The following is a 24566-nucleotide window of genomic DNA, read 5'->3' on the forward strand; positions in this document are numbered from 1 at the left end:
ACATGTTGGAAGTCCTAACCCCAGGATCTGAGAATGTGACCTGATGTGGAAATAGGGTCATTGTAGATGTAATTAGTTAAGGTGAGGTCATACTGGAGTAGAGTGAACCCCCACTCCAATGTGACTGGTGTCCTCATAAATAGGGAAACTTGGAGACAGGCCATGTGACCATGAAGACAGAGATGGGAGCAGTGGGGGCAAACCATCAGAAGCTATGTAAGAGGAATCGAACAGATTCTCCCTCGCAGCCCTCAGAAGGAACCAACTCTGCCCACACCTTGATTGCAGACCCATAACTGTGAGACAATAAATTTCTGTTGTGTAAGCCACCCAGTTCGTGGTACTAGTTTCCAGCCCTAGAAACAAGTACAACTGCTAATGGCACTTTCTACCCTTTGCCATATTAATAAGGGTCTCAGCAAGAAGTAGATGCCATGCCAGGCAGAGTAAATTCACGGAATGTTTCATAAAGGGACTAGGTATAAAAGTATGGGCAGGAGGTAAGGAAGCTACAAGGTACCTGCAGTGCCCAGATAGAGTAAGAATGGGCCTTGACTGTCTCCAGACCTCAGTGGTCAAGAGAAGGAGGAAACATACTTGAAGTGGGCAATAGAGCAGCAGTGTGGAAGGGCCCCTGACGGAAATGTGGCCGGAGCCTCCGTCACAACTGGGGGTCTGCCAGGGCTGCATCTGAGAGCACACGTGCGTACATGGCCTAGTCCTCCCTCCATCTGTTCTCCTACTGATATCGCATCAGCCAAGGCAACCAGAGGCCTAAGGGCAAGGTCACTGACAGATGCAGCGCCCACAGGTCCACCTCACGGGACACAGCACAGAGGAGAGAGGGGTAGCATGAAAGTGAAGAGCAAAGAGGAGCCCAGCCTAACTCCTTTTCACATTTTAGAACTACTCGACAAGTCAAATGTTTAAACTTTTAAAATGCTGATAAGAAGAATCACAGAGAGGGAGAAGCTGCCGTTGTGAGGCTGTGCACAGGGTAAGGCCCCCTGCAGGAGGGAAGTGGGCTATTTTATGGTCCCAGTAGTCTCATAGTTATATTTATCGTTGTTTATTGTTTATTCACCAAATGCATCATGGGTTCTCAGCACTTTTTAACCACTGGATAAATTAATATGTATAGTCTCTATTTCTCTTCTTTTACCTTTGGAAATATCCATTAATAGGGACTTTTTCTACTATCACTAACCTCTTGACCATTTGGAGTGATTGAGGTATATATGTCTCTTCTCCTAGGGTAACTTTGAGATATGCCAGTGACCAGGAGGAGTACAGCTCTGGTTTAAAGTATAGGCTCCTAAGAGGCAGGAAGTGGCTCTAAGAGAAGCTTCTGTTTATAGCACAGTCGGTAAGAATCATTTCTTTTATCTGTGATGATAATCATTTATTTACTACCAAAAAAAACTATATTATCTAAGCTAATAGATGACGACATGCTTATTTTTATATACTTCTATGCTAGATTTAGCTAATACTTTATTTCAAATAGAATCTTAATTCATTACAGAAGTTATCACAATAATCATTGATAAGCATAACAAGTCTTTTATAATGAAGGTCGACGTTCACATGTTCATAGAAGTTCACCTTTGGGTTTTGCAACCTGAATAATTTTTTAATCCCACAAAGTAGTACCAGCTATGTGATAGTCTTTTGAGTCCTTGGGTTAGCTTTTCCAAGTGAAGTTAAGAATTTGTTTTGTGACAGTCCAACTCAGAAATCTCAGCTTCTCACACCATAATTAGGGCTGCAGTTTACTGGTTACCTGCTTCTTGAAACAAAGACAATATTGGGAAGTCAGTCTAATGACTAGAATATCCATGTGAATATCTGCACACAGTGTTATTTATCTATGATGGAATTTTTTTTAAAAAAAAAAGGATGTAATACGGGAATTTTTCCTAATGAGAGGAGAAGGTTGCTCATGAATAAATCATTTGAGGAAAATTAGCATTGAGCTTTGGTCCAATTTTTCTGTCGCGTGAATGATGGCATTCAGAGGAGGAGATAGAACAGGCCTCAGAGAACATAATGCAGAAACAAGGTGAGTCAGAGAAACGACTGTGCTGGCTGACAGGTCACCCAGAAAAGCAGTGTTCAGAATCGTCCTAGCTAGAAAAGATGATTGCAAGCTAAATAGCATTATACGAAGAAGACTCAGGAAGCAATGAGAAAAAAGCCATAGATAGCTAAGAACTTTAATTTTTAAAAAATTAAAATTAAAAAAGCAAAAGACAAATGGAGAGGAAGTATGGCGTACCCCACAGCCCAAAGTGTTTTCCAGTAAAATGCACTTACGCGAGTGGTCCTAACTTGCCAATTTTTTTTAAAAAGTCATACCCACATGCTGCAGTGCACAGGAATCTTTCATTCCTCCCCTTCATTTTGGGGACAAAGATTCCCTTCGAAGACTCCTTGTTATCGGATCTGTGGGAGCACTGGGGTTCACCCAGGCCTGGGCTTTCCTCCCCCGGTGGCACTTGCGCCGTTGATGGGCTCTTAGTTACAAAGCGCTGGACTGCTGCTGCCTTCAGTCAATCCGTTTAGCCGAAGGCCTCTGATTTGTTCACATTTACTAACACAGCTAAGCAGAGGCTGGATGGATTTTTTTTTTTTTTTTTTTTTACTGCCGACGGGTGCTTTAAGAGGGGAAAAAATCTCCTTGGCTGTCTAAACACTATTGATCCCTGCTTGGGAGTCGCAGCAGAAGTGTAGAAAGGGCGTGGATGAATTGAAATTTCATTTCCGACAACTTGTTCCTGTTATTTTTACCCTTTTGGATGGGGAGAAACACGTTGCCGCAGCTTCAGTCAATGTGGTCGATAGCTCCACTGAGAAACTCAACACGGCTTCTGCCAGAGGTTTGGCAATGAGACATGATGTTGGATTTAAAGTGCATGAAACTGAAGGATACTGATGAAAAGCATGAGGTCTTCACGCCAACTGGAGGCAGAGCAAATGGCTCTGGACTCGCTATGACCTACTAGAGCTGTGGCTTTGGAGAAAAGAAGGATTAGTGAGATTAATAACACTGCCATTTGGAACAGACCCTGAGTGGTCTCGCAAGAAGCTTCACGGGGATTCAGGAGGCCTGCTTCTGACTCTTGGCTGGCTCTCTGTACCAACCAAAGGAGAGATCTTCTTTAGCCAAAGCTAAATTCCAGGCCTTGAAGAAGAGCATTATGTTGAGCTATTACAGGAAGTTGCTTATGACTGTCCGGAAAGGACACATGCAGAAACTGTAGCTGCAGGCCCTCAGGAAACTAGTGGATGACACTGGGTGGTGTGCAAGGGCACGCATTGGCAGCCACTGGCCTCAGGAAGCACTCCCACCCTAAGCACGCTGGGTAGATGTGGTTTGGTGCCAACTGCCAGCTTTGTTCTTACTTTTATTAGATGTTCAAAGAGTACAGGAGAGAACAAGGCCCCTTCCTAATGGCAACATCTGGCATTCATGTAGCCATGTACCTTTGATCCTTAAGGATCCCAAAGCACTTTACAACCTGCTGTAATGCTAGTGGCCAGAGCAATGATCTTACAGTAAATGTGGCCAAATAGTCCCCATACGGGTTCCCTCCTCTCGATTGTGCCATGGACTATGTTTTGCAGAACTGTAGAGCAGTTCTCCATTCTAGAAGGAAGCATTCCAGTTTGGATCCCAAACACTCCTTTTCTGTCTTCTATTTTTGCAAACTCTATTCAGTATGTGCCCCGCCCCCGTTGTTAACTAAAAGTACTTCACAACCATTCTTAATAAACAGTACTTCGTTTATATTTCCAATTATTTTACAGCCCCATCCCCATCCCTCCCATTCCAGAGAAAGATGGAAATGTTCTTCTCCCCTGAGAACAAGAATCTGCATTGCGGATGAGGTCGCAAATTCAGACACAATAAACAGAATTAAGAAAAACTGAGCTGGCATTTGACAGAAATTGTAAAATGACACTCAGAAATGTTGCTCTTGTGGAAATTACTGATATTAAAATATAAATCAGTGTCTTGTGTTTCCCGTAGCACCAGGGGCTCTATTAGGTTATACGGTTTGATTGCTGAGCTGAACCTAAGAGACTTGGCAGTTCAGTGCTGAAGTTTTCCCAAAGTATTTAACTCCTCTCCTGCTGGAGAGCAGACACTGAGGCAAATGCCTGTTGGTCTTATCACTTCCAAACGGCCTTGATTCTTTCAATGACCCCTTTTAAACCTAGGAGAAGGTAGAGAGGGCTAACACTGAGAAAAAAGGGAAGGAATTTAGAAAACCCTTTCTCAGAACAAGAATATTATTGCACAATACCAGGAAGAAGACAGCCAAGGGCCGCTCAAGGAGCAGATTCTATCAATTTTTTTTTATTACTTATAATGGGAAAAACAATAGCTAGCTGTATAGTGGACAAACTCAGCAGACACCAGCATAATCAAGTGACCAAGGTAAAATTAATGTCATCAGTAATAAGACACTGACATTATGTAAGATACTAACAAATTGGACAAAGGGTGTACTCTTTTGCAACTTTTCTGGAAATTTAAAATTATTTCAGAAAGGTTCGTATGTTCCTGTTTTTTCACCAGAGTAGACCACTGTTTCCTTTGAGGGGAGACAAAGTAAATCATAAATAACAATAACGGCAGATTGTGTTGCATTAAAAGACACATAGATAAAGTGCTGTAGGAGTGTGAGGGGTTACCTACCTATCAAGGCTGCTGCGAGGATTCACTAGGAGAGTTAATGTTTAGAACAGCACCTGACTTTTAGCAACTACCATACAAGTTTTCTGGAAATTAATTATATCATTTCATAACTCTGGAAATTAAAACTGGAGAGAAGATGACAGAAATGGCAATTGAGTTGAGTCTTGAAGGTCTGTGATTTTTGATCAGGCAGAAAGAAGACATATCATTAAAAAAAAAATATTACTTGAGCAATCAGGTGGGAGAGATTTCGCCGTGTCGTTGATTATATCAGCCAAGATTAGGTGGAGGGTATACTTCAAAAGAGAGAATTTACTAAATGGCACAGGAATGCTCCCGCAGGCAGTGGGAGGACCGAGTGTGTTGCTGTCTTCCCCGGCCTAGATCCTCCAAACTCCATGCATCAAGTGGAGAAAGAGAGAGAGTGAAAGCAAAGAGCTGATTTAACCAAAGAAAACCAAGTTGAGTCGAGGAAGGGAAGGAGCATTTGAGAGAAATGTCTGTGGGGTCAAAGAGTTTGTCCACAGTGAAACGGAGGTTCCAGAATGTATAGTAGAAGCAGCTGGCAGAGGTGCTAGAAATGGGGAGTAAGTTGTAGAGCGGTCTCTTTGAGAGTAACATAAATAAGCGTACTTAGTTCATTTGCATTAGATTCAGCTTCATAAAAGCCAAAACAAAAACAAAAAAAAAACAAAAAAAAATCCAGAATAACAGTGACTTAAGACAGAAATTGCTCTCTCTGTCCAGGGCTGGCATGGTGGTTTCATACCATCAGGGACCTAGGCTCCTTCTGTCTCTGTGAGCCTCTCCTCATGTTCCAAATGGTTGCTGGAGCACCCACCATTAAATCAGGAAGGAGGAAGTAAAAAAGAGCTGTGCACTACCTCTCTTTATGATTTCCTGAGGCAGCTGACAGCCTCTGTGAAAAGTACCAAAGGAGATAGGCCTGGAGAGAGAATTTCCCCTGTCGCAGTGAGTCTGATAAATCCTGGGACTCCTTCTCTTGTTCCACCAGGACCTTCATTTCTTCTACCATTCTAAAGCTCCTTCTGCAAAGACCTAACTAGCCCTACTTCCTCTCCAGAAGAGCCTCAGCCCTGGGGTTGCACTATGACCCAGTCAGTGACCTTGGCATCAGGTTCCTGTTCTCTAAATTATGGTGCAGAATCCCAAGACCCTGGCAACACCATCTTCCCCCAATAGATATGCCCAATATGATCAGAGATTTTCTCTTGTAGAACTGGCTTTGGATTAAAAGAGACAGACTCTCTTCCTACCAGGCCTTTGTGCACTATGGCACCATCCATGCATTTTGGGTAGAAATAATTTATCAAGCAAGGAACATCCCTTTTCATTCATGGTTTCACATAATTTTTAAAATAGAGGAAACATTGAACAATCATTTCAATAATTAAAAGCCCTAGGATTGACCACACTTTTTCCATTGGTACGAGGTAAAACACTGGAGAAAAATCTAAAATCCAGTAGGAATAAAGGAAAGACTTATGACTGAGTGTAGGTAAGCCTGTTTGTTAGTTTTGATTAACCCCAAGGAGAGCTTTAACTTTAAAATGAATATTATCTCTTTCTATAAAACCTAGAAAAGTGTTTTAGATGAGAAAAATAGATCCTTGATATTCTTCCATCCAAGTCATAAAGGAAAAGGAAAAGACCAGTAGTCCATCCGTATACCCAGGCAGTTTCCAGTTCCTTGGGGAGAGAGTCAGCGTCGGCAACCTGTGCTTATGGCCTTTGTGTAACCTAATGTGGGTCGATGGTGCATGAAGTACTAACATGTGTTTCCCATCCTGCCTGTTCAACCTGTGTTTCATTGAACTTGTTCATTTGTATCTTTTTTCTTCCTCTCCCCAAAACTAAACAAAGACTCTCTGAGTTCAGAAAGAGGAAGCAGAGAGAAATTTGAGTATAAGTTAGAGAATTAGACACTGAGAGCAAAGAGTTGGACAAAAAGTGAGGAACACAATAGAACCCAAGAGAGATAGGTTTAGCAATTTAGGGGCAAATAGGAATAGGGAGCAAGATTTTAGATTCCTAGCCCCTTCTTAACAAATTTCTAGGCAAAACATAGGATGGTGGTAGGGAATGTCTAGGAAGAAAGGGTCTGAGACCAGTCTCACATGTGCATGTGTCTCTCTGCATTAGGAGCATCCTTGGAGGATTACAGAGGGAGCAGACCCAAAGCTCCCAGTATGAGGAATATGCACTATTTACCGCCTGTTGCCCAGGACACAGACATCTCAGCACACTTCAGCTGGCAGAGATACCTGTGACCATGGACCAGAAGCGACCCCTGATACCAGGACCCAACCTAGGAGCCCAGAACTTAGGCACTCTCTGGAAAAACCTTAAGAAGGTGAAGGGAATTATAAACTGATTCATTTTTAACCTAAAAATAATGATGCTTTCTCAGAAATAATGAAGATTCCATTTTCTGCCATTTGGTGGAAATGGGGCTCAATATAGAGGTTGTGTAATAGAAAAATACTTTTTCTCTGCACACCTGAGTTCATACCTGCTACACTGGTCACCACGTGAGGTGCATGTTAGTGTTTCTTAGGAATTTGTAAGGTGCTCTGAGTGTGAACTGAGGCCAACTCAGGAGGCACAAAACATCACTAGGTGCTCTGACCAAGATTTTGTTTTCACTTCAATTGTCTTGTGCTTTTTTTTCTGGGCACAGCTGTCATCTAAGGAAGGCCTGCTGGAAAAGCAGATGGCAGGACTTTTGAATACAAGAAAGCAGTTTCCTGGGCAGATGTACCGGAATCAGAGATGCTGATGGAGGAGACGAGGCATGAGAAAGTAAAGGTCTCAACAAAGATGCAAGACACAGCAGCACAGAAGACAAAGAGTGAGGGTTTGAGAAGAGAGAAGACGTTCAGGTCCTGGGCCCATAGATCTATATTCACTGATCAGGTAAGGAGCCCCTCCCTCTGTGATGAGTTCTCTCCTCTATAAAATATTTGTCCAGCCACACTCCTCGGAGAGTGTGGTGAAGGTTCATGTGATCATTTTATAAAGCATTTGAGGCTCCCTCAAAGCACTCTTCCTTATCCATCTGGCAAACATTACTGTCAAATGCTTCAAAAATTTATCATATAACCCTTCCATTTTTTTCATCACAAGCACTTCCAAATTGCCCACTGCTATTGTTAATAACTCACAGGATTCCCATGTCTCTATCATGGAACACAATTCAGTGCTCTCTTTTTCCTCTGACTTATTTTACTTAGTGAAGTCCAATATATTTTCATGCAAATATGAGAGCCTGTGCCTTCCTCTTTTCCTTCCAAATGCTCTTGGACCTTGCAGCTATAGCTGTGTAACTCCATAGTAGATGAAACAATCACAATCTGGACATTTTTCTGTCTTCAGGACAAGATTTCATTTGATCTCAGAATCTCTTGACTATCCAATAGGACTGCCTGTAGAATAATATTATTCTCAAGGATATATTTGTTCCATTCCAACTTTTGCATGATATTTGGGCTGAGTTCTTGGTCCCTACTAAAGAAAAATGTCTGTCAAGGTAGAACACTGAATCAGTAAACCTTAGACCTAGGAGAGACTGAACAGTCATTTAGTACAGTGCCCAAGTTTACAAAGGCAGAGACGAAGGCTCAGAGAGATCAATGCCTTTTCAAAAGCCACTTTTTGAATTATGAGCTGAACGAAGTTTAGAAACTTAGTAGCCTAGAACTCTGTTCTGTGTTCTTTTATGCCACACTATTTTTAATCTTCTCATTTGCCTGGTGCTGTAGATTAAAAGTTTGCCCTGCCCTCCAAAAAAAAATTTGTGTGTTGAAATTCAACCCCAAAGTGATGGTATTAGGAGGTGGGGCCTTTGAGAGGTGATTAGGTCATGAGGGTGGAGCCCTCATGAATGAGAATAGTGCCCTTATAAAAGAGACCTCATAGAGCTCCCTTGCCCCTATCACCACGTGAAGTTACAGGAAAAAGAACAGCCATCTCGGAAGTGGATCATCACCACACACCTAATCTGCCAGTGGCTTGATCTTGGACTTCTCAGCCTCCAGAACTATGAGAAAGAAATTTCTGTTGTTTATAAGCTACCTAGTCTATGATATTTTGTTATAGCAGCCCAACTGGCTAACACACCTAGCCTGGAAGTCATTCGTGACATTCACCAATATTTCCTTTGGGATATAAAGGAAGAAGTTAGGCATGGCCATGTGACTTGTTTTGGCCAATGAAATGCGAGCAGAAGTGAAGTGTCACTTCCACTTTAAGAACCTGTATGTGGGTCACCAAGTTCCCTTTCTGCTGTCATCACAACAGGCAACATACTAGATGATAAAGGTTCTACCAGCTAAGGACAATGAAGAGCAGAGCCCCAGACAACTCATAAAGGACATGTAGCATGAGCAAAAATAAACCTTCATGGTTTTAAGCCACTGAGATATGGAGGTTGTGTGTTACTGCAGCATCACCTAGCCTCTCCCTGTTGGGTAAGCCTGAGCTACATCACCATTCCCATGATGCATCTCTGTACCCAAAGACTTAAGAGGGTAAACAATGCAGCATATAGAATACAACCTCATAAAACATTCCAAATTCCATGTCTCACCAGCATTCTTTCTTCCTCTTGGCTTATATTAGGGGTGGGGGATGTGGTTCATTACAAAGAATGAGTATTTTGATAGCTTCTCATTCTTGGAACTATTCTGCAGGTAAGTGCCTGGTGGAAATTTTATCTAGTCTTTTTGTTAGAAACATAATGAATTAGATTATTAAGCTCAGTGCATTATGACCTTAAATGCATCATCTTATACACATACATGTGCAAAAATCTTTGGCTTTCTTTGAAGTTTTTATCTAGATAATTCTCAGCACTTTATATGTTTCCTAACTTTACAAGCACCAACATTATGGTAACTTGATGCTTTAAAAATCAGATATTTCCAAATTAATAGTTATAAATTAGTGGAAGCTCCTCATGGAGCAATAAGAGAGCCTGTGTGACCTTAAGTATGTCACTTAGCTTCTCTGGGCTTCGGTATTTTCCTCTGTAAAATAGAGATAGTAATAGTATCTACCAGGGTTACTGTGAGAATGAAGTTGGGTTATGTGTATCCCATCTGCTTCATAATGAGTGCATAATGTTAACTATATTTGAGCCATAGAATACTTAGAAATTTAGAAAGTAATATTATTTCAGACCTTTTACTTTCCAAGAAGGATAAATTCAGAAACTATTTAGCAGAGTTTTTTTTTTGTTTTTTTGTTTTTTTGTTTTTGGTGGGGGGAGATGTAAAACAATGGTCATCTTCCTGGTGAAGGTTTTAACATACTTTTGAGAACACAAACAGATGGGTAGGCAATTAGGTATTGCTAACAGTTAGGGAATTTTCCTTAACTCCCTGCTGAGAGCACACATCCAGATGGGAAAATCTTTAAAGGGCTGGACTCATTTACACTTTTTCCATCTTAAATTTTTATACTTTTCCAGGTTTATAACAAAGCTCAGAAAATGCTAAAGCTTAAAGGAGAATTGAGAGGTACCAAGGAAATGAAAGATGAGGTAAGGCTCCCAATTCCTCTACATACAAGGAATTGAACCTTTGCTACAAAGTACTTCTTTTCCAGTTCCCTGATTCAAAATTCCAGTAGTAAGCATCCCAAAATATCACAGACAGAGGTAGGCAGCAGAGCATAGCACATAAGAACCCGAACTTGAGGTCAGTGGGTCTGAGTCCATATCTAACAGCAGTGTGGTCTTGGGCATGTTGCATACCCTCCCTGAGCTTCCTTTCCACTGAAAACATGAATAATGAGTACCTATTTAAAGGCTTGCTGTGAGGACTAAGTACAATACTGCATGTAAATCACTAGAGCTTGGGACACAGAAAGCACTTAATAAATATTAACTATTGTTGCCAACATTCTCTCTTTATCTGGAATGGTATGGAAATGGAGTGTTCTGATTCGTCTAACATTTTGGTCAAACTGTGTTTATGTATTCCCTGACTTGTTCCAGAAGGGGGATGTTTTGGTTAGTGTAAGGTCCCACACGGCCCATACTTTTCAACAGACCTCCTGCAAAGAGGTAAGCAGCTTCTAAAAGGGTGTTTTTGCCCCTTTTTTGCTGGATTTCTGGAGAGAGGCTATACAGGATTCTTTGGAAGTTCTGCAGGAAACAAGGATCTGGCATGGTTTTCTAGAAGGGCATTCCTTCATTCAGCTGATATCTTTGGAGCACTTCAGTGTGCCAAGCATTGTTCTAGGGGCTGGGGATAAAGCAGCAAACAAAATAGACAAAGATCCCTGTTCTCATGGAGCTTACCTTCTAGTGAATCAATTTCTCTAAAGATATGATGAAAAAAAGTATGTGACAACTGCCTAAGTACCATAAAAACTGACTCATGTTCCATAGGTGGCTGACCTCTGCCATATGCCACATGGATCACTTTATACAGTGTGCAATTTAAAAAGAATGTAGAACGCAATAAAATATACTCATTCTTCATTATATGAACATAATTGGTTCCAAAATTTTTGCTCACAGGCAAAACCTTGTATAAGTGCTTATTAATTCCCATCATGAGTAACCAAAAACTGCAATGTTCCTATAGATGGAAAGACAAACTCAAGAATCAAGTAAGTAATATCAGTAACGGTGTTTGGAATTACTGTAGATAACACAAGTAAAGTGTAAAAAATCCTGAAGCAATGTCAATTTTTTAAGGTTTCACACTTTTTAAAACATAAGTCTCACTATAAACCTATTTATGTTGAATGGTAGTGGTGGTTAAAGTGGCTTTTCATAGCTTGTTTAAGATTTGTCCTTATCCTCAGACAAAGAAGATAATTTCTCAAAGACGATGACCTTTATGGTTGTGGTTGGTTGACCTCAAAATTACTCTAGAAACTGCCACCCACGCTTTCTTGCCCAAGCGCCAAACGCCTGGGAATGCAGCCATCTTGAACCTTTGTCAAGCTCTTGGGGTGGGAGAGTGCTGCTGGGTCACAAGCTTCTGTTTAACGTCAGCGTCCCTCCAGAAGAGCACGGGACTATCTGTCAATGCTGTGAAGCCTAGAGCAAAGTTTTTTCCCATCTTTTGAGATATGTCTGAGAAAGCCTGGTACGTAACCTATTTTCCAATAACTATCATGAGCATGGTAGCATCTGCAGTGTCAGCACTCACCATCTGGCCCGTGGTTGGTAACTGCTAATGATGTCACATGCCTTCAAGAGGAGTGACCAGGTGCCAACCTCATATAAGCAAAACTGGGTATCTAAGTGCATGGCTTATGTGAGTGAAAACTCACCTAGCATCAGAGGCTTGTGATTTCAGCCATCATTAATGACTTGAGATCTAGGACAGGATCAGATGGTGCCTGAGGGTCAGCATTATGACTCTCGGTTCATCTCATGCCCTAGTACTGGTTACAGAGTTTTGATTGATGAAATGTCAGATTAAATCAATTCCTACCACATACTGATACTCGAAAGGTGTCTGCCTAGAATTTAGCCTTCATAAAGTACATAGGATTAGAAATAGTGCACAGTGACCTCTGTGCAAGATATTAGCAAGAAATTAGGTTTACTGGAACCTCAAACACTTGCCTTTCTGGAGTTCTGAGGTGAACACAGCCTTTTCTTAGAACTTCATATAGTAAAAAATAATATGTGATTCAAGAAAATCATTTTATTGCTCTCACAGCATTTCTATTCCTGTTCTAATGAATAAAAATCCCTGTATGGTTTGGCCTTTAGGAGTGAATGGTTAGATTTTGATTTCAAAAGCAAATTTCATTTGACATCCAACAAAATACATTTGTTATTCAACTGGTTTAGGGAGTCCTCAAAGAAAGAGTATTTATTCTAAAACTCTTGTTTTATGAACGAAGAAATTGCCTCAGAGACTCTGAGTCAATGCTAATGTCCAAATTATATGAGATCATCTACATAAAAGATCTAATTCAGCAGGCCCGGCGGTGCAACAGAATTGGGCCAGCAGGCCTTCAGAGGACTTCCAAAACTGGAGAGAAGGAGTGGTTTTTTATTGTCCTGAAACAGAGAGGGCCTTTAACTTTTAACTTGGAGAGGCATCGGTACTTTGTTAATGACACCACAGTGTGCCAGACTTTACATGGAACAATCTGGTGACAAGGTCCTCACCTTAAGACTCATATATTCAGCATTAAGGCAAGATATAGGGCTTTTGGCACTTCCATAGAGCAGGCATTGTATTGTCACCTAATCTGCTCATAGATGCCAAAGAAAGTCCTGTGACAAGAAGGGGGGATCCCGAGAGTCTCAGTCCCCAGCGAGCCTCTGTATCCTATTCTCAGTGTGGCAGCCATGACTAAAGGGACTTAAAGCACTGGAATCAAGCTGCTGCCCCTTATTGGGTCAAGGATTTTGTTTTCTAGTTAGAAAACAGCATCTGTACACCACTTTTTTCTAGCCACTCTACACATATTCTCTTAAGAGAATCTCTGGTAATTGTCTTAAAGGTAATTACATGCTCGGGGCAGTTTGACATCCACTGTTATTTTTCTGAAAGTAAGGAATAAGGAATGGGAGCAAGAGAGGAAGGAGAGTTTTGAGATAATGAAATCCTTTTAATGACAGAGCCATGCCGTTAACCTAATTAAACTGTAAAGTGGTTAAAAAAAAAAAAATCCAGGTACTAAATGGAAATGAAGAAATAAATCAGCTGAGACAGCAGCACTTCTGGGAAACCTTCTGAATTCCGAATACTCTGACATTGCAGTGTCCGATTCTTGTGGTTATTCTCAGGCCCCCCTTGGCCTTGTGCAGAGGTCTCTTAAACTGACCTGTCCAGTGAGGCTTGATTTACGATGTCCATTTCAGGTCTCCAGCTGCCCTGGGAATGTGCGTTATGTAATTCATATATTTAAGGCCCAGAGCAGTCAGTGGGATATGGCGAAAGAGCACTGGCTACAGGGTCGGGAGAGCAGATCTCCCCCTGCTGCTGCTAACCAGCTACAGGCCCTTGTCGCTCTCATCACTTTCTACTTCTGGGCACCCATGGCGTCTGTGTGCCGTTGCACCTGCAACTCTCTTAGAAGAATTGCCATGGGGCTATTGGGGTCACTTTACTCGTAAAAGCGGAGAGCTAGACGTCCTTGGGAGCTTATATCCCATAGGGCTACCCTTGGCCATTGACTGGCTGATGCTGAGTCTGACAGCCCCACTTTCAAGGCAGCTGATCAGGACAAACTCTGAGGTGTAACATACACTCTAGAGTTCCTTGTGGGATCAGACTGAAGCTACTGCCTGCAGGACTCTCTGATATCCTGCCCTTGCTTGGTTTCTTCCCCTTCCCTGTCCTGCTTCCCCCACTTCCTTGCTGATTCTTCTTGGGAGCGTTTCTTTAATAGATGATGAATCCTCACCTAAGAGTCTGCTCTGGGTAATCTAACAAAAGGCAGGCACCTGCCACAAAAGGACCAGCCTTAGTTTCAGCATCTAAAACTCAGAGGTGGCAACGCCTGTCTTCATGAGTGTTGTATAGAAAGTCTGCACAGTAATAGGACTAAAGCACTAAGCAGGTTCATAGAGGGCTACTTCCTAATTTTTTTTCACACTGTTGCCACCCACAACTCTGGGAGTGGAGGGTGGCACCCTAGTGTAATGGAGCACCCACCCCGTTACCACAGCTCAACAGCCCCAACCCCACCCAAGTTGCTATGCTCCACACTCCATTTTGATCTCAATCGCTAACTACCACTCTAACATAGCAATAATTACTAATCTTTTTCACTCATAATCAAAGGCATGGATCTTCTGTAATCGGCCCAGGGATTTTACTTTTATTCCCACTGGTGTCCATCTCCAAAGAAAAAGCACTAGGTTTACTGGTGAAAGAAGCCTTTTGGTTTAGTGGGTAGAAGAGAAAGTTAAGAGACTTCAGAATCCACATCAACTCCATCACCGATTCACTATAGTCTTGACAAGTTCATTTGACATCTCAATATTTCATTTCATCAGTGGCAGAGCCATTAATATTTATAGGCAATCCACTAGGTGCCTGGAATTATTCTAGGCACTGACTTCCTCTTGAAAAACAGGGAAGTGTCTGTGATGCACCCACAGCAGTGGGTGAAGATTAATTAAATAAGTAATTGTCTGAATAATGTGGAGCACTCAGACGCCTCGCAAATGGATTCTGTGTAAATGTTACAAGGGATGAGTAATAACAGCTAAGGGTTGATGGACAAATTTCCAGCAAATTTAAAGTCTCTGTCAACCAGTTAAGTGAATGAAAGTAAGCATTTTTTTTTTTGACGGTTTATAATTGACGCTTTTGTTTTTCTGACTTCCTAGGTGGGGGAAAGAGACAGAGAAGTGAGCAGCCTGAGCAACAAGCTCTTGAGCCTGCAAGTTGATATCAAGAATCTACATGATGTCTGCAAGAGACAGGGGAAGACCTTGCAAGAGAATCAGCTCTGTGTGGAGGAGGCAATGATGAGCAACAGCCACGTAAGGGTTTTGGCAGCTGCTACCCACCTCTGCTCTCTTGGGCAGAAACAATAATAGCAAGTTTCCACAAGAGCATTTATTGAGCAAGCAATGTGAAAGAATTAAACACAGACCCCTATAACACACATGTGTGCGCGCGTGCGCGCGCACACACACACACACACACACGCCATCCTGCCCCCAGGATTTTTCAGTCTAGCTGCCTTCAACGTCATCTACATCTGAGACTCTGTCTCTTCTTTATCTGGCCTTTCACATCTGGATTTGCAGCACCTGAAGCCATTGCCCAGAAAAGACCAGATTATAGTTACATAAGAGAGTGGCATTTCCAAATGGATCTTAGACAAACTTCTAAGTCAACCAAAGATAGCAACCACCCCACCTGCCTGGAGTGTCGCTGCTCCCCCGTGCAGCAGGTGCTCTTCATTGCCACGCTCGCGGCTGGCTTCCTGCCTACAGCTTTTCTTCTGGGTGCAGGATCCTAATCACAGGACAAGCTGAAGTGTTGCAGAGTGAAGGCCCTAGAAGCAGCTCTCGACCAGTGACTGGAGATGGTGGGTTAAATAACCTATCTCCCTTGCCCCGCAGTCAGAGATAACTCCAGACACGCTCTTTGCTCTGTCCCGGAGTTCCTTACTGGGACCCAGCCCCAGATGCCCGCAGTGGTAACTAGCTTGATTGATGACACACCCTTTTGCAGCCTCTTTCCCTTCTTTGTCCCATTTCCCCGCTGCCCTCCCTGAGTTTCCTAAGATCACCTCCCACATAAACCACTACTTGACATTCAGTTCCTTGCCACGGGGCTTGCTTCTGGTGGTGCCCAAGCCAAAACACCGAGTAACACTTGTCCTATGCATGTGTGAGCAAAAGGACCTCCTGGCATGATCATCTTTCTTGAGACTGTGTGATTTTGAATATTTATCTGTAGCCTACACAGGTCATTAGCTGAGGCAGCTTCATTTCAGCCTGAGATTTTCTCTCTTCGGAAACTGTAGGGCTAAGACTTGAAAGCAGTCTCTAAATTTATCCACAGAATCTAGAGGGGGTGCAGCTGGAAGATATTTTCCCAAAGCTCTCTAAAATCTTAGGGTTTCCAAGAATTCCTTACTTTGCAGTCTTCATTTCCATTTAGGAATTTGAGTTCTTGGCAACCATAAACATGTCCTGGTCACACAGACCTGTTACCAGACCCCCAAGTTAGCCTCTTAGCTGCTGTGTAAGCAACTACCATCTTCTTTGACATTTGTGGTCAAGGGCCTGGTCTCTTCTTCATTGTGCTTGTTAGAGTTCTCCTAAGACTCACCACCTCCCTACAGAAACCACCAATTTTCCTCTGAAGTGCCCTCAAACTGCTAACAACAAAGCGATTCCCTCTTACCTCTCACCAAGCATTGCTGTCCTTTCCCTAGGAAGTCAGGAATATAGACAAATCCATGGGTTTTCTTAAACGAATCTCAAGAAGACTATCACAATTTACTTCTTTCTAAATATTAATGTTTTAGAATATTTTCACCATTGCTGTCAATAGTTTATTTATTCCCCTAGTCAGGGAAAGCCACATGGCTTATAAATGTACCTGGCAACTTGGAAGGAGAAAGGTATTAAGTCTCATTTTATTATACTAATTGCCTAGAAGAAGGTCTAACAGCTTGAAACAAGCTTTAAAACAGGCTCTTTTTTTCTCCTAGCACTTAGTGCAGAATTTAAATTGCAGACTACGCATACAAATACACAATTAGATGTAGACTTATACTCATCCACTCAGAAAATCCCTGCAAGATCTGCCTTCCACAAGAAAATGTAATATGGGAACAAAGGGAAAACCCAAGACTTTCTGAAATGTTGACTGATGGCTAACAAGGAGTGGGGAAACAAGCAGGAGGCCGTACTTCAGGACCACAGTTATGCAAGAAAATTAAAACATTATATCAAATATTATGTATAACTAAAGGAGAGGCAAGCAGGGAGTGGGTGATGAGGAAAGAAAATGACATACCTTGTAAATCAAGAATACGTTGTACTCCAAACTCCAGGGACGTAGCTGGGACCAGGGTAAAACAAGTGAGGTGCCTAGGGTGCAGAATTTTAGGGCATTCACTCTTCAGGTGTCAACCCTGCACTTGCTCAACTCAGAGCCTCCTTGAAATTTGCACTTAGTTGCTTCACTCTAGTCCCCACCCTGCCCAGGAATCAAAAGAGTGCCTCAATAAAGTTAAAGGCGAAAAGAACGATAGAGATACCGTGATCATCAAACCAGAAAAGGAAGTATCTTTTTGAGCAATTTCCCAGGCTTCTCTGACCCTGGTGGTGGCATGGATAGAATGCCCTGACATTCAGCAGGGCTCAGATTGTCAAACTCATCTTTGAAGTGTATGGAGGACATTATTTTTAGCATAAAATTCTAAGAAGTTTTATTTCTGCAGATAAAAGTAATTAGTTGAATATGTAAAGATTATAATAGACTCTCAATGGAAATTATCACATACAGATATCACTTTGAATCATTCAGAATGAAAAAAAAATTAAGTAAATCTATTAAATGCAATGGGGGATCTGGATTGGATCCTGGAACAGAAAAAAACCACACACATCAGTCAAAAAACTGGTCAAAGCCAAATAAAGTATTAGTTTAGGGAATAATAATCTACCAATATTAATTTCTTAGTATGGACAAATATACTCTGTTTATATAAAATGTTAATATTAGGGGAAGCTAGATAAAGAGTCTATGAGAACTGCCTGTACTACTTTTGTAATTTTCTAGAAACCTAAAATTACTTCAAAATAGTTTTTTTAAGTAAATCTCTGGTAAGCAGAGGTCACTCGTGAGAAGGTCTAAATCACAAAGATGCGTCCAAAAGAAACGCATGCCACATAAACACACAGTTCTACACTGGAGAAAGTACAAGACATGTAATTTATAGAAGACATAAAATGTAACAGATAAACCTATCTAGTGATCTAAGTCTAGACCAGAGTTACAAAGAAAATATCTCAACACCTCAAAAAAAAAAAAAAGGAAAGAAGTTCATGACATTGACTGGGAAAAAAATGAGACTTTCAGTTCTTAGATGAAGAAACCAGGGATCTGGTTATCGGATCAATGCCAACCTGAGACAGAAGAGTACCAACTAGAATAAGGAATAAAGTGGTTAAAAAGTATTTTGAAAAGCCAGCTTTAAGCAAATCAGCAAAGCCTGATGACATACTTCAAAGAGTGCTTAAGGAATTGGCAGGTGTTATTACATAGCTGCTAGTGATTATTTTAAGAACTCAAGAGGATAAAGAAAGTCCCTATAGACAGAAAAAAGGGTAAATGAAGTGCTCATCTTTTTAAACAGGGAAAAAGGACAATCCTGGTAATTACAGACCTGTCAGCTTAACTTGAATATCAGGGAAAATATAGAACTTAACATCAATCAATTAGCGTCAACGTGAAAAGCACAAAGTATTGGGTGGAAACCAATGTGACTTTTTGAAAGGCAAATCATGCCAGGCCAATTAATTTCCTTCTGCGATCAAGTGGCCACATATACAAGAACAGAGTAATAGCTGTAATCTCTTCGACCATAAGTTGAGCTAAAAGGTTGACTAAATATGGGAACAGATTCCTGCAGGTGGACAATGCTCTCCATCTTTTAAAACAGTTGAGGCCTGGATAGAAATCTATCTGAGAAACGTGGTGGACCAGATGGCGTCCAGAATCATGTCCAAGTCTGGATAGTCATTCTAAGTACTAATCTTACTTCCATAGAATCATGTCCAACTTGCTCATTTTCTCCAGATCTGTTTACAGGTCAAATAAAAATCTAATAAAATACCTATGTCTTCACTAGAAAGAAAACTTTAAGAGAAGAAGACAAAGAAGCAATAGGAAATACATTAATACTTTTATGATATGGCTTTTTGGCACATATAAGTGAAACGTAGGCTTAATCCATAGCATGTCATTTTCTATTCATTTAGAATTAGGAAAAATAATCTTTTGAATACTTAAGGATAAATAAGTAGAAATTTAATCGGTCTCAAATAGTCTAGGCATTTCTCCAAGTCTTTGAAATTTGATTCCTCAAAACTCATAGGTACTTATAGTATGCAAATGTTTAAAATTCTCATCTAAGAAAACTCTAGTTTCTCTGTATATGTGAGCAGCTTTTGGATCTTTATAACCAGACAAATTGTTTGCCCTGTACTGGAAGATTTGAGTGAACTCTCATCATCTGGTTCATCCATCATATACCTCAAACCACAATTAAACCCAGAAGATTCACCATGACCTCTGGGGAGGAGAAATTACTGACGATTCACCCAGTCTCACTGCCATGCTGCTAAGCTTCATACACACAGGTAAAGACATTCTTTACCCAGAGGAGGCTTTAAAGCCACAGACCAATTATGAACACACCTGAGTATAGTTGATGTACCACTCACCAGAAGGGAAAGCCCTAAAGAGGTTGACTTCCACTCCTCTCATTCTTTTGGGTAATGAAGAGGAAATGGGGACATGGGAATAAGGGGAAGCAAAGAAAGTATGCACAATAAGGAACCACAGTTAATTTTCAAGTGGTCATACATATCCAACAGTGGAGAGGCAGGTCCAAATCAATAGTTACACACAAGCGCTTAGGAGGACCAGAAATCCAGTGTCCTGATTCTCAGAGGTCAAGTTACATTCAACAAAGCCAAGAGAAATTGGATTTTCACAAATTTTGATGATTTTATCGGATATTTGCTTTATTAAAATAAGCCCTTCTGACTGAAGCCTACCCCAGAATGTTCACTCCTTTGCTTTAGTTCTAGCCACATTAAATACTTATTTGTGACCATGTCTTTTTCCAGATAGCTTCCCACCCCCAGCTTACCTGTATAGACAGAGGACTTGGGCTCTTGAGAACCTCCCCTGTACATGTGCAAGAACACACACCCATGCACACGCCTGCGCACACACACACACACACCTCCCAAGTCCCTTCTCTTTGAACCCCATTCACAGATAAGATGTAAGAATAATGACATTCTTATCTTGAAAAGAATGAAAAGCACTTAACTAAAAACATTTAATATAAGTGCTGGAAATTATAGCTACACAAATTAAATACAAAATTTAGCTTTGTTTGGCTCAGGAACGAAGGCTCATCAACTTCCCCCTGTCCACAGACACCGGATATTCAGGCCAAGAATTTAGCTGGTTGTTGCCAGCTAGGATTTCTTTTGCCCCTTGACAGTTGTGGTCCATTTTCTTTGTCTGGCTTCTCTATTCGGAGGCATTGAGAATGAAATCAACTTTCAGGAGAACTGAAAAGAGTGCCTCAGATTGAACTGACATAATCAGCTGTTGACTTTCTGGTTCTGAGCTGGACTAAGCCTCCCTTATCTGTGCTGCTCCCACCCACTCTCACTGGAGATTTTCTGTCTTTTGGGTCCCAGCTTTTGCTTAATCTCATTAAAGCTCCATCTCTCCAGGTACTCAGACCAAAACTTTGAAGTCATCCAGCCTTGGATGATCATCATCTCCCACCACCCTACATCTAATGCAGCAGCAAATCTTGTGGGATCTACTTTCAAAATATATCTAAATCCAACCACTTCTTCCACCTTCTGCTGCTACCGCCTTGGTCCATGCCGTCATCCTTTCTCACCTGCATTCTCGCATTGTCCTCCTCACTGGTCTCCCTTGCTTCTGCCTCCCTGTATTGATTTTCAATAGAACAGCCAATATGTCCTTTGTAACATCTTAACGAGATTATGTCACTTCTCTGCTTGGTACCCTCTAATAGTCTTTTATCTCCCTGAAAAGAGAAGTTGAAGTCTTAAAAATGGCATATGTGGCCCTAAGGGACGTCACCTCCTTTTCCTTTCTCCCCTTTATTCCCTCTGCTCCAGCCAGAACAAAGTGTCCTCTCAAACACCACTGGGATCCTCCCACCTCCTGGCCTTAGCACTTGCTGTTTTCTCTCCCCAAAATGTTCCTGCTGAGATTCTCACCAGGCTTGTTCTCTGCCTTCGTCAAGTCTTGGCTCAGATGTCACCTGCTCAGTGTGGTCCTCCATGAAAACGCTTAATTCAAAATTGCAAATGCCTCTAACTTGGCATTCTTCATCTCGCTCCCCTGCTTTACTCCCCTCCATAGCACTTTTTCTTTTAATACACTACATAATAATTTACTTGTTTAATTTTCCCCCTCCCTCCCACTCTACCCCCCCCATTAGATGCAAACTCCATGAAGACAGAGATTCTGCCTATTTTATAAACTTCTGTTTATAAAATTTTACTTACTTAGTACAGTGCTCAACACATAGTAGGTGTACCATAATATTTGCTAAACAAATTAATTAAATGAAAATATCATAATTAAACTGAAGGGGAAATGGTTATTTTCCACAGAGTCCAAAATGTCCAAATTAGAACAATAGCGTACAAAGAGATTACTTATAACAAGTTCTGTGGATCTGCCATTGAGACAGAAAAAAGAATAAAATATCCTAAATTAAAAAAATGAAAATACCATATCCACATAACAGCTACTATGTTAATATTTGTAGCAGCATTATTTATAATAGCCCAAAACCAAAACAATTCAAATATTCATCAACCGGGGAACAGATGAACAAAATGTGATATATTAATACGATTCAGCAGGAAAAAAGAACAGAATACTGATTCTTGCTAGATCCTGGATGAACCTCAAAAACATTATGCTAAGTGAAAGAAGCCAGACATAAAAGATGGCATTTTATACAATTCCACTTATATGAAATGTCTAGAAAGGGCAAATCCATGGAGGCAGAAAGCAGCTTAGTGGTTGCCTGGAGCTGGGGGTAGGAATGGGAGTGACAAATAGGCATGAAGGAATTTTCCGGGCGATGGAAATGTTCTAAAACTGGATTGTGACAATGATCACACAGCTCTATACATTTGCTATAAATCATTACATTGTATACTTACGATGGTTGAATTTTATGATATATGAAGTATACCTCAATAAGACTATAAAAAAAAGTTAATTTTTTTAAGGTCTGAAAGTACTGTGTTAAATGAGGCCAAGGCCACAAGCTCAAATTCTCGTGAACCAATGAGATTGCTTATTCTCTATTTTATTTCCTTCTCTCTTTCAATACCTAGCTGTGTATGAATCTCTTATCTAGGTCCTATAGGAACATATATGGCCCCTGCCCTCCAGGAGTTTATAATCTACTTACAAGATAAGATACATAGAGATCATTACAATGCAAGGCAGAATGTAAAATGCCATTAGAAGGACATGCCAGTAAAGTCTACGGTATTAATACAAAGACATCTTTGTAGGGAAAATGAGAAAGAGAACAGGATATGGCTAGGGTTTTAAAGAACAAATAGGAGGAAATAAGCAGAGATAGGAGCTAAGGGATATCCACAGAACCCCCTCTTCATCCACCTTTCACATATCATCAGGGATATTAGGCAAGAAAATGTAGACACATCAGTGCAAAGACCTCAACTGTACTTGATAAACAACTCAGGGATGTGTCTTACCAGCAGAATGCTTGATAAACATATGTTTATTGAATGAATGAATGAATGAATGAATGAATGAATGAAAAATGTAGGATGAGTCTACCAGCATTTCAAGTGGATTGTGGATTAGCAGGGAGACCTCTCTCTCCCTCTCTCTCTCTCAAGTGGATTGTGGATTGGCAGATATATCCACCCCCCCTTTTTTTCTTTTAAATCCTTCTTATAGAGTAGAAATCGAAAGTGATGTTTCATTGTGAAATGTTTAATAAGCGCTCTGTAAAAGAAAAGATAAAAGGATGGATAGATACATGTGAATGATGGAACAAAAGAAAAAATCAAAGAACGCATGCATACTTAGTGATGATCTAAAGCCTTTTCTGTATATTTGATCTCAACTGCAGAATAAGAAGCAAGTGATACCATTCGAGGAATTACAGATACAGTTTGAGCCCAGTAAAAAGTGTCATCTGAGACAACTCCAACAACTCAAGAAAAAATTGCTGGCCCTTCAGCAAGAACTGGAGTTTCGCACAGAGGAGCTGCAGACTTCTTACTGTTCCCTCCTGCAGTATCAGTCCGTCTTAGAGAAGCAGACGTCTGACCTGGTTCTTCTTCACCATCACTGCAAACTGAAAGAAGATGAGGTATAGCTAGAATTACTATGGAAAGGTCCCATATGCCCACGTACCTTCAGAAATCAGGCCGAGCCTGCTAGAGAGCAAACACTGGACTTACAGAGGAGAGCTTCGCAACATCTTGAGCAGGTTTTATCAACCTTCCCTCTTTAATTCTTGATCTTTTTGAAACCGAGCAGAGGGAACTAAACAAAATGGCATAATTGGGTGAGAACTCCAGTATTAATGCATGTGGGGTATGCAGTACATGTGTGTGCACAGGCACACGTGTGTGTATGACATGTGTGAAAGCCCATCATTTCCATTCTATTACCATTACAACTTAAACACAATAGACTCCGGGGTCTCTGAGGGTTATTAAAAAAAGGCATAAAGTTCGTTAAATGAACCATCTTTAGAAAAATTAGGTTTTGATAATATGTAAATTCCTGGCACTGGCACAGCTGATGAGATAACCAGACATTGACTCTGAATCAGTCATTGAGAGTACAGATCGGTTTATTTTTTCAGACTGGAGTTTGAGATCATGTAGACTTAGCTTAAGTATGTTCTAGACATTCATTTCTATTCATGTCCCAGGGTAGTACTTTTTAAACCAGAGAGCAGCTTCCTTGTGAAATCCCAAGTAAATTCCAAAGACCAAAGCTGGGGAACTTAAACCAGTTCAGCAGCGGTACCACGAGCAGCGGTAACACCAAGAGTTCTAAGGGGTGGCCTCCCCTGGCATTTTTTCCTTTGCCTTTAAAGATAAAATTCCAAGGGGTGTCTTGAACAGTGCTGTTACTTAAGGATTAACCCCAGGGGCTTTATGAGGGGTCTCAAAGAACACGGAATTTTTTTAAAGTGAATATGATGGCCAATGAGAATTTGCTCAAAAGGATTAGGTGGGAAAGGAACAGGGAGGGGTTATCCCACGAAATATAATCTGGGACAAAGCCAGTGAGCATTAAACCGTGGTTTAATAAAGTTAATGCAGGGCTGTGTTAAAACTCACTGGTTCACTATAACTGAAACAAGAGTCCAACCTGAATAAAGTGACCCTGAATTTGTTGGGATTCTGTTTGGCTGCATATAACAGAAAACCCCCAAGCAATCGTGGCTTAACTAAGATAGTTTATTTCTATGACATATAAAAGAGGATCGAAGATAGGTGATCTACACTGCTATGGTAACTGCATGTGTTATAAAGTACTTAGGGTCCTATCTTTCGGCTCCACCATCAACAGCTCAAGGCTTC

General features: G+C 41.1%; 1 protein-coding gene across 1 annotated transcript in view; it reads left to right on the forward strand.

The window, feature by feature from the left end:
- Window positions 1–850: 850 nt before the first annotated feature.
- The window catches only part of PMFBP1 (polyamine modulated factor 1 binding protein 1), a 49261-nt gene continuing 25545 nt past the window's right edge, over window positions 851–24566 (forward strand). The window contains exons 1-7 of the mRNA XM_039851929.1: window positions 851–997; window positions 1255–1366; window positions 6869–7079; window positions 7407–7642; window positions 10197–10268; window positions 15045–15200; window positions 23096–23338. Of these exons, the coding sequence (XP_039707863.1) occupies window positions 7499–7642; window positions 10197–10268; window positions 15045–15200; window positions 23096–23338 (615 nt within the window). The 5' untranslated portion in view covers window positions 851–997; window positions 1255–1366; window positions 6869–7079; window positions 7407–7498. The remainder of the gene's footprint in view (window positions 998–1254; window positions 1367–6868; window positions 7080–7406; window positions 7643–10196; window positions 10269–15044; window positions 15201–23095; window positions 23339–24566) is intronic.

The sequence above is a fragment of the Pteropus medius genome, unplaced genomic scaffold (assembly GCF_902729225.1).
Source record: "Pteropus medius unplaced genomic scaffold, Ma_sr-lr_union100, whole genome shotgun sequence".
NCBI lineage: Eukaryota > Metazoa > Chordata > Mammalia > Chiroptera > Pteropodidae > Pteropus > Pteropus medius.